Source organism: Archocentrus centrarchus, chromosome 1, assembly GCF_007364275.1.
Source record: "Archocentrus centrarchus isolate MPI-CPG fArcCen1 chromosome 1, fArcCen1, whole genome shotgun sequence".
In the NCBI taxonomy this organism is placed as follows: domain Eukaryota; kingdom Metazoa; phylum Chordata; class Actinopteri; order Cichliformes; family Cichlidae; genus Archocentrus; species Archocentrus centrarchus.
The window spans coordinates 10,814,062-10,827,620 of NC_044346.1; the positions used below are offsets into that span (position 1 = coordinate 10,814,062).

A 13,559-nucleotide genomic window follows, 5' to 3' on the forward strand; every position below is an offset into this window, starting at 1 on the left:
TTAACAGCGAAAGAGACTGGGGAGCATTTACTGTGTAATAATCTGTTTTATTAGCTTTGTTATTTCTGATACTGCAGTCTCCTGGCCTTAATTATTGTACTGCTTAAATGAAAAAAGGAAAAACTGCACACATTTGATGAAAATAGTTTTGATTACTATATAGATTTTGTTATTTTTAATTTAATTTCATGGTATTTGTAACATGAATGTTACAGAGAAGTCAAATACTGGCATAGCTGAACAAATTAGGAGGATAATCAATTTATTTTTTTGGACAAATCATTTCATATACACATGCTCATACAGTATTCACTGAAAACATGTCCAGGCACGTCCTCAGACGTGTGGGCTAAAGTTCTTTAATTGCTTTTCTTCCACATACAGAGAGGAAAGAGGCTGGTTTATGTAACAGAGCCAGGAGGCCACTCCTCCTGTCTAATAATCACTGAGATCAGCCAGAGATCGTCCCAGCACTTTATTGTTTTTGTCAGGACAACTGGAGCCAAAGCTCTTCTGTACTGAAAATATTTTCCAAAATGCAAATGTGCTCTGTGTAAATGCTCAGTGTGTATGAGTATGATATAAGGGTGGGTGAAGCATGCTAAATTTTAACATGCGCACATAAAACATACAACAGTAACACATCAAACACACTCGCTTTCTAGTCTGAAGTGACTCTTTCTCAAAATTATACACTGCCTGGCCAAAAAGAAGTCGCCACCAAACAAAAAGGTCACACACTAATATTTCGTTAGACTGCTTTTAGCTTTGATTATGGCATACATTTGTGTGGCATTGTTTTGATAAGCTTCTGCAATGTCACGATTTATTTCCATCCAGTGTTGCATTAATTTTTCACCAAGATCTTGCAGTGATGATGGCAGATTCTGACCACTGCGTAAAGCCTTCTCCAGCACATCCCAAAGATTCTCAGTGGGGTTGAGGTCTGGACTCTATGGAGGCCAATCCATGTGTGAAAATGATGTCTCATGCTCCCAGAACCCCTCTTTCACAATTCGAGCCCAATGAATCCTGGCATTCTCATCTTGGAATATGCCCGTGCCATCAGGGAAGAAAAAAAAATCCATTGATGGAATAACCTGGCCATTCAGTATATTTAGGTAGTCAGCTGACCTCGTTCTTTGAGCACATAATGTTGCTGAACCTAGACCTGACCAACTGCAGCAACCTCACATCATAATCCAGGTGGCGACTTTTTTTTTGGCCAGGCAGTGTAACTGGCCTGACCAAAGGCCCAGAGGTGCTCTATTTGATTGAGGTCAGGTGAGTATGGGGGGCTAGTCAATGTTCTCAATACCTTTATCCTCCAGGAACTGCCTGCATACTTTCACCACATGAGGCCGGGCATTGTCGTGCACCAGGAGGACCCCAGGACCCACTGCACCAGTGTAGGGTCTTTCAGTGTGTCCAAGGATTGACTGACCCACCACCAAACTGGTCATGCTGAACAATGTTACAGGCAGCATAATTGCTTTCCACAGCTTCTCCAGACCCTTTCACGTCTGTAACATGCCCTCAGGGTGAACCTGCTCTCATCTGTGAAAAGCACAGGGCACCAGGAGTGGACCTGCTAATTCTGGTATTCTATGGCAAACGCCAGTCAGCCTCCATGGTGCCGGGCAGTGAGCACAGGGCCTACTAGAGGACGTTGGGTCCTCAGACCACCCTCATGAAGTTTGTTTCTGGTTGTTTGGTCAGAGACATTCACACCAGTGGCCTGCTGGAGGTCATTTTGTAGCTCTGGCAGTGTTTGTCCTGTCCCTCCTTGCACAAAAGAGCAAATACCAGTCTTGCAAATGGGTTAAGGACCTTCTACAGTCCTGTGTGTCCAACTCTCCCAGAGTAACTGCCTGTGTCCTGGAATCTCCTTCATGCTCCTGAGACTGTGCTGGGAGACACAGCAAACCTTCTGGAAATGGCACGTATTAATGTGCCATCCTGGAGGATCTGAACTACCACCAGAGGTGGCAAAAGTACTGACATTCTGTACTTAAGTAGAAGTACAAGTACTTATGTTAAAAAATACTTTAGTAAAAGTCAAAGTACTGGTTCAACTTCTCTACTTAAGTAAAAGTAAAAAAGTACAGGCTCTGAAATGTACTCAAAGTAAGAAAGTAAAAGTAGTTCTTTGGAGGATGTTTCTACCTGCTATTTTTGTGTAAAACTAACCGAACCTCATTACATATTATTGTAATAATATAAAATAATATTACATGAGAATACAAACGTTATTCCAATCTAAATTTTAATCCTAATGAATGCACTCAGCTTGAATCTGTTATGTAGGACACAAACTGTGAAAGGGAATTTAAACACAGCTCTGTTCTCTGTGTCCTCCATAGTAGAGGGTGACTGTGCCTCCACCTAAACACCAACATGAGGATACTCAGGGGTTACAGTGGGATTCAGCAGGTGGAGGAACCCTAAGATCAGCTGTAGTGGCTCTGCATGGGGAGAAGAATCACAGCTTTCTATTGTGAGCTCCAGTAAATGATGTTGGTGTGCAGGCTGTGATCAGCTGACCTGCTGCTGCTGCTCTGAGGTTTACTGCTCTGTGTGGATGAAGTGAACTCACAAAGATGTAACCCAGTATTTCACAGCTCTCTGAGCTGATCTCCATCCCCTACACTGACAGCATACAGGCTGTAGAAATGTTGGATTCAGTGAATGAATCTCAGCATCAGCAGCTTTGATTCAAACTCATCTCTGCTGCACTGATGTAACCTGTAACTCTGACCATGAACACAGTCTCTGTGCACCAACACAGAGCTTTACTGTAAATACAGTACAACAAGCTAACCTAAACTGCAGTATTTTCATAGAATCTTTGAATTACACAAAGTCAGCATACTTCAGTTTATTTTCCAGTCCTTACCTTTAATTCTAACCTCTCTTCTTCCTCTCCTGTCCTCTTTCTCCATCTCTGAGTGAACTTCTCTCTCTTTGCTCTCCCTGAAATACAGCAGCTCTTCTTTTAGCTAGCTGTGTAACAAACTGCACACACTTTGTGTGTTTGCTGATATTTGTTGAGCATTTAGAAACGTTGCATTTACCTGCCACACGTTACTCCCTTCGTGCTCGCTCCTCTTCAGTAGCGCTAGCTAAGCTGCTTATGTGCCGCAGCGCAACTTACGGACTCGGTCCGGCCCGCTGTGACCCCTGATTATAGCGCTGTAAATGAGACATTAATTATATGGGTTTGTGTATTTAATCCCTTTGTACGAGATAAGCCCCGATGATGGAGGATACGCCAGTACGATTGTCTCTTATATGTTATTATTCCTCCGTTTAGGCTCAGATCGTTTGATGTTTGACGGCGCACTGACCGGAAATGCAAACTTCTCTGACGTGTTAAAAAGTAACGAGTCTGTTTGAAAATGTAAGAAGTAGAAAGTACCGATACTTGTGTAAAAATGTAGGGAGTAAAAGTAAAAAGTAGTCAGAAAAATAAATACTTAAGTACAGATACCTGAAAAATCTACTTAAGTACAGTAACGAAGTATTTGTACTTCGTTACTTCCCACCTCTGACTACCACTTATAGAAGGGTCAACCTCTGTAGGGTCCAAGTATCACCTCATGCTACCAGCAGTGACACTGACACTTGCCAACAGTCAGAAAAGATGAGGAGGGAAAAATGTCAGTGGCCTCCATCTGTAAAACCATTTCTGTTTTGGGGGTTGTCTCATTGTTGCCTCTCTAGTGCAAATTTCATTTCATTAACACCAAAGCAGCTGAAACTGATCAACAACACTCTCTGCTACTTAACTGACCAGATCAAGTTTAATTGCCTTGATGCTATTTTTTGAACAGTAAATATTAACTGGACTTTTTGTTTGTTTTCTTGTTTTGTTTGTTGCTTTTTTTTTTTAAATTCCTGTTCTTTGTTTAATCTATCCTTAATCCATATAAAATATATTTCCTTTTTTAAAAAAATGTGTTTGAATGGTTATGTATATAACTATGTTTGCTTTGCTTTTCCAGAAGGTGAATAAAATGCAGCATCAAACACCTGTGTGCATTAAGTGGTGTGAAAAGTTTTAGAAAAAAAAGGGGAGACAACAGGTCCTTGCTGTGTTAGAGCTCAAAAAGAGCTGAGACAGTGTGAGGGAGAGAGTGGGTGTGGGTGGTTGTTGCTTATCTTCACCCAGGAGCTTTTTAATTTTGCTTTGAGTTAATCAGTAATCAGTAAACTGCGATAAAAGCTGCTGTGATATAGTGGCACTCTGATATGAAAACAAAACGCCTGAGAAGTGCTGTGACTTTTACAGTCAGACCCCTGAAGAATTGCACTGCATAATACTACACACTACAAACAATGTAAAAACATTGTGGCCTAATCATGATGTATTTCAATTACATTATGATGTATATTACACTACAGTTCAGGTGCCTAATCAACATAGAGAAATATGATTTTACACACAGATTTTACAGATTTCAGCTATTTCCAGCATCCTGTAAAGGATGGTGCTTTTCCAATCCTTAATAGTATGTGGTGCTTGTACTGAGGCTGCTCTTTTTTTTTGTCAGTGTCTCTCCCCTCTGTTTCTAAACAAGTTTGCTAAAAAAAACCCAAAACAACAGGATAATAAATGAAGGAGAACATGAGCAACAAATAAACATCACCTGAAAACCATCAGCATGAGGGTGCTGCTAGAGGGAAAATGAGTTAATTGAGAGACAGATGATATGCAGGTCCACCATTTAATGTACGTCATTATTACAGAATGTATGTAAATCTTATCTTATATATAGAACAGGAATGAAATGCACCTACACCCACCAAGAAAATAAATCAACCAGTGATAATTAATATTTTTAAAGTAATGTTTTTGTTACCACAGACTATTGTCTTCTTTTAGACAATAGTACAATAGCAAACAAACAGTTATATTTACTATTGTCTAAAGATAAACACTTCTATTAGTACAAAAACTGGCACAATTAAAATAACAAACTTTGTTCTTCTTAAAGCAGGAAGGTTAAGAGCGTGGCACCAGCTTCAGTTTTATTGGTCGTTTTGGCTGTAGAAAGCCCTGGATGTCCAGCTCAATGGGGATCTGCAGGGAAGTGCCACACAGAATAAACAACTTAAGGTAGAAAGCTTGTGGAAAATGTGAATTTGGAGCATCAGTATATTGCATGTGTAAAATCCAACTGTAATATTAAAGTGCTGTATCAGTTTGTGATTTTTGATCTTTGGACCGAGAGACTTGTTGTTACGTAACTCTCCATATCACTATTGAACTAGCTGTGAGTAATATTTGGACAGGGCTCTTCATACATCATATAAAAAGCAATAACAATCAGAGTGAAGATGATCTGGTCTCTCACCTCAGTCTCCTTACACGCAGAGAAGCTGTACCTCTGGAGGATCTCCACTATTGCAAGTTTCATCAGTATCAGAGCAAATCGCATCCCAATGCAATTCCTTGGACCTGCTCCAAAAGGCATGTATGTGTATGGATTGATTGTCTCCTTGTTTTCCTTGCTGAACCTGAGAGCACAGACACACATATGTACTGTAAATTAACAACAGAAATGGGGTTATGTCCCACAGAGCTCCTTTCTGTTGAAGGTTTTTGTATTTGTCAAATCAAACGTGACTCCTTCCCGTACCTCTCAGGTTTGAATTTCTCTGGTTCAGGCCAAATCTCGGGGTCCCGGTGCAGTGGCCAGGTGGGGACCATGACAACCATATCTTTGGGAATCACAAAGCCATTTATCTCCACACTCGCCTTGGCCACACGTTCCAAACGTGAAGCAATGGGGTACAATCGGAGAGACTCATTGATGACACAGTCGAGATACTCCATCTGCATTAGTGCCTGGTACTGAACAGGAGCCTGAAAGCAAACATAAACATGAGTGTGCACCAGAAAATATACGCTGGTGGATGAGATGTACTGAGAAAAGCTGAATCCTGCTTCTGATATACATCATAAAAAGCCAGCAGCCACTTTTGTATGACTACACATCACTAATTTAAATAACCACCATAAAATAATCTTATTATAACACATTATACCTACAGCGGGATTTTGCTGGGTGTAGTTCCTTTAGAAAGAAATGTCTTATTTTAAGATTTCTATGTCTCACTTCTCACTTACATTGTTAGGGAAGGTTGCATCCACCTCCTCCTGCAGCTTTTTCATCACCTGAGGGTTTGTTCCCAAATTGTAAGACAAGAAAGTGAGAGAGCTGCTGGTTGTTTCATAGCCAGCAAAGAGGAAAATCATCGCTTGGGAAAGAATCTCATGATCAGTCAGACCTGGGGAGATGAGATGGAGGTATCCTTTAGAACAGCTTTAAGCTGTGTTTCCATGTGTGTAGATGCATTGCTGTGTATCACCTTTATCCTGTGATTCACCAATGGAGTTATTGTTTTGCTGAGAGTCGATCATTAGTTGGAGGAAGTCCACTCGAGTCTGAAAGTCAACACACAGTCTGAGAGCAGCTGTGATTTCATATCTGTGAGGAATATTTCTTCAAACACACATCTAAAGGCAGACGTACCTTTAGCTTGCTGGTCTCACGATCAGTCTTGATTTTCTGCAGTGCAGTGTAAAAGAAGTTTGTCACAGATGTAGGGAAAAAGGAAAACTCTAGTTTTTCCAATATGGGACCCATGAAGGGAAAGAAGGCTGAAATTAAACAAATGGCAAAACATTTATTAATGGAAGAGGAAGAATAGCAGCTGCATTTATTAACATGGTGTCTCCTGACAGTATCGGTCTCCTCGGAGGGACATAAATCTCTTTTGGATTGTGTCAGGAACGGCATCTGCCATAAAATGTCTGACTAATCAAACATGTGGAGCTACCCGCTGTAGCAAACCCTTGTGAAAAGGGGAGGAGCTAAATGTAGTTTTATGTATAAGAATGAAAAGTTTTACCAATTACCAATGGTGAGAAAGATGGGGCTGAAAAGGTCAAATTTCAACAACTTTTTGATGTTAGTGACAAAAGGGTCTGAGGGGTTGCTGAGTGAGTCGATGTCCACACTGAAGGCAGTGCTGGTTACTACATCCATACTGTAGGGTCCGAAGAACCTGCAAGACCACACAAATACATCGAAATCCTCTTTACAGGCTTACACGAGAACGTTTTCAGATGAAAGCGATAAAGTTTTGATGCGTTTCAGCCTCCTGTTTGCATACGAATGATGTAAAAACGAAACTTTTTGAAAACGGACTCCAGAGTGGAGCATTTTCGAAATGCTCAGGTCTTCATTTCCATCTAATAAAATGCTAATTTTTGAAAATTGGGGAAACCGCAGATGGTTGAATCTCCTTTATCCACACCGCCAACTTGTGGCAATAGAAATTGCAGTTTTTCAACGTCTTGCGTTTCCGTGTAAATGGAGATCGTTTCTGAAATGTTTCTGTATGATTGTGCTCCTTTTCGAAAACAAAATCAGAAAATGAGACAGTTTCCACTGAAAACACTCATGTAAATGGGGTCTTAGAAGAGTTGATTCTATGTATTTACTGCTCTAAAATAAAATGTATATAGAATAAAGAGTTCTTACTCCTTCAGCTCCAGAGGTTCGTCTTTATCTGCTTTCTTTTTCATGGTACTGATCAGGATAGCTGAATGCTGCTTCATAATGTCAAACATCTGAGGCACAGACAGACAAAGAACAAAACATATAATGCTAAATGCAATCACATCAGCACAGAAGTAATGCTGCTTTCAAGTGGGTTTGAGCACCTGAACAAGAAATTGCAAAGTAATAAGAGTCTTCACAAGATGATAAAATGCATAAATAAAAGGAACTGCTAAAGATTTATTGACTTATTGTTTATATATATATATATATATATATATATATATATATATATATATATATATATATATATATATATATATATATATATATATATATATATATATATATATATATATATATATATATATAGCCTGTGATGTACTGAATATGTTTACCTCTTTAGGCCTCCTAAATTGCTTAAAAAAAGGAACATCAAAAGCCGGGTGAAGAGGGAGAGGGACGTACCTCTTTCAGTCTCCCGGAGGTGAAGGAGGGAGAAAGGACACTGCGGATCCTCCTCCACTGATCATCCTCTGCAATGGACACAGCATCGTACAGTGGCCCATTCAGACGGAAATTCTGTAACAACATTAAAAATGACCTGTTGGTGAAGACAAAAAGCTGAAAATAAAAACAGGAGTCTGAGTTGTATATTGCATTTCCTTACCCTGCGGTTGGTGAAGAAAGAGTAACACTCCTTTATCAGAATAGTTTTTATCATGGCAGGATCAGTGATGCACAGCACGGGCTGACGACCATCAAAAATGCTGCACACAGTGAAAGAGGGGAAAAAAATTTAATAAAACAAAAGTAAATTTTTCATGCTTTCACATACACAAAACTTTGTAAAACTGGAACACAAGCATTGATGTTCACCTAGTCATTCACCTAGACATTTATCTTGACATTTCTACATATTTTATATACATTCAGAAGCACACAAACGCATATTGTAGATAACACAACTTACCCCCAAGGAAGTCCTCTACCTCCCAGTCTTATTTATCACAACCCCTCTCCTTCCCCTACTCCCACATACAACACATCACTCACACATGCCTCGGGGAGGCCACGTGCGCTTCATTGACCACAGCAGGTAGGGCCATTCATGTGGACTTGCTTGCTGTGCTGCACAGCCACTCACCCCTTCTTTATAATTAGACTATAGTCATTGTGTCTCACAACACGTCACTATACACACAAAAAGGCATGTTATCCAGAGGTCGATGGGGTTGGAGCTACTGAGGTGTCTCTTCACTATTGTATTCCCCTCAATTTTAATAGCATTCTAGTTTCACACACAACTTTACCCCCATACAGTCACACACACCAACACATGCATCCATATCCCCCCCTAACAATGACAAGTGTGTGTGGCCCAGACACACACACGCACGCACGAACACACACACACACACACACAAGATTGTTAGTTTGTAGTTTCACCAACCGTATACCCTGATTAGAGCAATAACACAAATTAATAAAAATAAATAAATAAATGACAACACTGACAAAAGGAGCCTATAGAGAATTCATAAAGCTCATCTTGGAAAAGCAAATATGTTTGGCACAGCAGAGCAGTCAGATTATAATTCTGATTGCAAAAGCTGCCAGACAAGGATCAGTGATACACAGCACGGGCTGATGGTTCTCATCCTAAATACAGTGACAGTAGAAACAACAAATAAAACAAGTCAACATATGAACAAGTGAAATGAACACACAACCTTACACATAGTAAAACAGGCACGAAGCTCTATGTAGACATAGGTTTACATGCATTTAGAAGCACACAACACATAGTATAGCTAACACAACTTACCCCCACATTTTCCCGTATTTCTTGTGGCACTCTTCGTCAAAGATAAAAAAGCCCTGGGTATGAGAGAGCGATATATACAGATAATTACTAAAACATATTTTAAACTCACTGATCACTGATATTTTACACAGATTTTGTCACGGTGAGGGGCTGTGAGTGGAGGGAAGGACCCAAGTGCAGGACATACGCAGACATAAACTAAAACGTCTTTATTTGCAGGGACTCGAGAAATACAAAATACCAAAACCAGAAATCTCAACCAGGGCAAGAAACAAACGGAAGCCTGGGAGAAACCAAAAACCAAAACACACAGCTAGGAGGGGAACACTGGGGGAAACAATGACAACGACGCAACAATGAACAAAGGAAGACTCAGGGCTTAAATACACACAAGGGGATTAGGGCAAGTGGAAACAACTGGGGAAAACAGGTGAACCAAATGAACCTAATGACAAAGGGGAAGCAAAACTAAACACAAAGCACAAGGAACACAAGACTGTCAAAATAAAACAGGAACTGACTAACACAACAGATACTAACCTAAACACAGAAACTTAACAAGGCAACCTTACAAAACGAAACAAAGGAAACCAACCCGCACACTCAAACAACAAACCGAAAAACTAAAAGAAACACTAAGAAAACAACCAGAAAAAGTACAACAAAAGAAAGCTACACAAAAGAAACTCAAAACGCAGGACCATGACAGATTTTAAAGGATATGGGTTTAGCGTTGTTGAGAATTTTTCTGCTTCCTGAATGGACTTATACATCCAGTCATCTCAGTGACTTTCACAGTTGGTCACAAGTCAAATAATGCTCAGATATTTTTTAAATTAAGAGTGTTGTAGTTTATTGGGTTGTTCATCTATGACATCACTGAACAACAGCAGCCGGTTTGCACATGTTCTACTTCACACAAAAGACAAGTGTAGCAGTGGGTGCCTGACCCATGCTCAGGGGTCAGGTTGAAAGGATCTTTCATGACCCCAAAATAACTAAAAAAAACAAAAAACTAAATGAAAGCTAAATGAATAAAGACGGCTTGAATCACAGTCCAAATATGATTGTAGCTGAACAACCAACAAGCTATCCATGCCATCCTCAGTGTATAAAGTGTATGGTGGTCTTTAACGTATTATTACCCACCTTTCTGTATGCCAACATAGTGCCAAAAAGAGGTATAGGTGAAGGACCAGGGACGCCTAATCTCTTAAATGTCCCATGTGTCCAGCAGGAATACCTGTGAGAAACATGGAACAGGTGAAAAACAAAAAAAAATCAACAAGCAGTACGAAGAGTTCAAACACCTGAACAGGTCTAGTATTCATTATATTTACACAATCAACAGTGTGATGAGTGTCGCCAACAGGGTCCATGTCTCTGCTGACAAGAAGAAAAAGTAGGACATCTCTGCAGTCTTCCTCCTTTCCCTCAGTGGTAACACAAGCTTTTCGTGACGAGAGCCTTTTATATCCTGCTTCCCAAACCTGTTCTGTGAGTAAGGCACCTGTGTGAAAGCTGAACCAATGGCAGCGGGAAGCATAATTAACAGAGAAAGACACTGAGGAGCATTTACTGTAAGAGTTAGTTTTATTAGCTCTTCCATTTGTAGTACTGCAATCTTCGGCCTTTATTGTTGCACTGTTTCGATTAAAAAGACAAAATGCGCACACTGATCTGACTCTGCATTTCGTCCCCTGACTGGGGCCTCTATCATGCATTCCCAGCACACCTTCACTGTACATTTGAGCACCCCAGGCCTATTCAGTTTCTTCCCCCACCATTTGATCCAACTTACCACCAGGTGTGTTCACATAGTCAGTAAACACAGTTCATCACTGCATCCACAAATCCAAATGAAAAAAAAAATTAAAAACAATTAGAAAGGCCACAGCCTGCTCTGACCTCCAGCTCTAAGGGACTGAGCCAAAATAAAAGACTTTATAATTTACAGAAAATAATTTAAAGTGTTTTCGCAAATCATAGATGCTGCACTTTTCAGGCTAAATAGCAGAGGAATAGCATGACCAGGTGGCCCACTTTATTTAGGACTGTGCAGCATTTTTTCCCCTTATCCCTGTGTCCCACATTCTGAGACTGTGTCCCACATTTTGTTTGGCTCTAGTTTACAAAAGTCAACACAAGTCTTACAAGGATCACATTACTCCCAAAAAAGGTACTCAGATACAGTCCTACAAAACCCAGAGATGATTATCAGACAGAACAGCAGCTTAAGTAAGAAATAAAAAATAAAATAAAATAAAATGAATGAATACAAAACAATTGTTGAATAAGACTATAAAAACAACATGGAGAGTCCATTTAGATGTAGAAAAATCACATCAAAACAAGATACAGAATATTTGTCCTTGACACAATCGAAACCAAACCTTTTTATTTTTGAAATCATGAAATTTTAAAACATCTCTCAGTATTAGCAACATGATACATAACACTAACATACTATTTGCTTCACATTTAGTTTGTTGGGCTCTGGTCACACTGTAGATACTTCACTATATATACTATCATTTTCATTTTCAGCCCTTCATTTTGAAACAGAACATCCCTGAGGCTAAATGTTGTGTAACAGGTGGGTAGATATGAATGGTTTTCCATGAGGCTTCCTTTTTTAAAGAAAATATGTCCAACTCCAACAAGTACCAAATGAGGAGAGCCCAGACTGATGCAAGAATTATCAGTTCAGCTGTAACACAGAGCCTTGCTGACATGCTGAAACAGATAAGCACAAACATGTGACTCAAAGGTCACATGAATGCAGGTGTAAAGGTGAACCAGGTGAAAAGGTACAACTCCAACAGAGGGAAAGGTTACCCACGGTCTGTGTATTTGCTTAAAATTATTCAACACTGAAGAAAAGGAAAAAACTATTTATTTCTTAGCATTAACTTCCATGTCTAAACCAAACATTCTTCTTCTTTAATATTTATCATCATACAAAAATGTCTGCATTGCTTTATAACATTAAAATAAGTTTGCCTCCCTGGATCATGAACAATAATCAGTGTTCTTCATGTTTCTAAGGTCTCTTCTTGTCTTGTGTATTTTTGGCTGAATGCAAATAAAAAATGTATCAAGTCACCCTTTGAAACAGTCTTTGTGGCTCAGACATATTTAGTTACACAGTGTAAACGCAATCCTCATGAAGATGAACGACACTTTTGACACACATTTGATTGTTGCGCAAAAAGTTGGCAGAGACATTTCTGACTCCATAAATGGACAGTATGAGCTGTGACGCTGAGCCAGGATATCAGTGTCAAGCTCCATTTAAAATCACCTCTTAAACACACCCAACAAACATGTTCACAGCTTTAACAAATAATTATCAGATTTTATGTGCTACAGAGATGTTATCAAATGATCCTGGAGCAGTGATTCAGTAACTTAGTTACTTTGTAATGCATAATCTAACGAGTTGCTGATGTAGGAGGCCCCCCCAGCACCCAAACAATAAAAGCTGGACTTCGGTCTAAAACCAGTAAGTGAGGGAGAGCTGAAGAAGTTGGTCGAACAGTATGTAGTAGAGGTAATGCTGCCCTTAAACACGTTTGATTCACCCTCGTTTTTAATTTCAACTTTAAATGTTAGGAGATACATTGTTAATGTTACAGTTAAAATGCATTTCCAATAAAGTGAGTATTGACAAAATTGGTTGTCATTTTTATGTTGAGGCGGTGGAGGGTGTTGTCGGCAGTTGCTGATTGTAACTAATAAAGCAACTTGTAATCTAACTTAGTTACTTTTAAAATCAAGTAATCAGTCCTGCCCTACCAGCTAAGTGGCAGTCCATATCCCAAAAGCCAGTTTTGGCAACCTGGGACCAGACAGCTGCACAATTCCCATTTTACTAAAGTTTTACAGACAGAAGTTTTTCTGGTTTGATGGCCTGAGGATCTCATCTATGCTTTTGTGCAGATGATGTCGTTTCGTTTGGTTTCATCAAGACATGACTTCCAGCTTGCACCGGGGTAGTTTGCAGCTGAGTGTGAAGAAGCAAGAATGAAAATTGCAACCTCCAAGACTGAGGCCATGGCTCTTAGCCAGATGAGGGTGGAGTGCCCACTTTGGGGTGGGACTTTTTGCCCCATATGGAGGAGTTAAACTATCTTGGCATCATGTTTATGAGTGAAAAG

The 13,559-nt window shown here is 39.7% G+C and overlaps 1 protein-coding gene across 1 annotated transcript; it reads right to left on the reverse strand.

The window, feature by feature from the left end:
* Nucleotides 1-4,713: 4,713 nt before the first annotated feature.
* Nucleotides 4,714-10,864, reverse strand: LOC115780391 (cytochrome P450 3A40-like). Its single transcript, XM_030729560.1, has 13 exons — nt 10,740-10,864; nt 10,549-10,642; nt 9,400-9,452; nt 8,242-8,341; nt 8,040-8,153; nt 7,554-7,642; nt 6,926-7,074; nt 6,540-6,667; nt 6,376-6,451; nt 6,134-6,294; nt 5,643-5,869; nt 5,358-5,520; nt 4,714-5,083 (listed from the first exon to the last, which is right to left on the reverse strand). Exons 1-13 carry the CDS (start codon nt 10,808-10,810, stop codon nt 5,006-5,008), a joined length of 1,503 nt encoding a protein of 500 aa, XP_030585420.1. The 5' UTR covers nt 10,811-10,864; the 3' UTR covers nt 4,714-5,005.
* Nucleotides 10,865-13,559: the final 2,695 nt, after the last annotated feature.

What these genes read in the sequence shown, in the direction of transcription:
- LOC115780391 (XM_030729560.1), bottom strand. Translation starts at nt 10,810, where the DNA reads ATGTCCTACTTTTTCTTCTTGTCAGCAGAGACATGGACCCTGTTGGCG. An exon ending in TGGTGAATCACAGGATAAAG is followed by an intron (nt 6,295 to 6,375) that starts GTGATACACAGC and finishes TCATCTCCCCAG; the next exon opens with GTCTGACTGATCATGAGATT. An exon ending in ATGCAACCTTCCCTAACAAT is followed by an intron (nt 5,870 to 6,133) that starts GTAAGTGAGAAG and finishes GTTTGCTTTCAG; the next exon opens with GCTCCTGTTCAGTACCAGGC.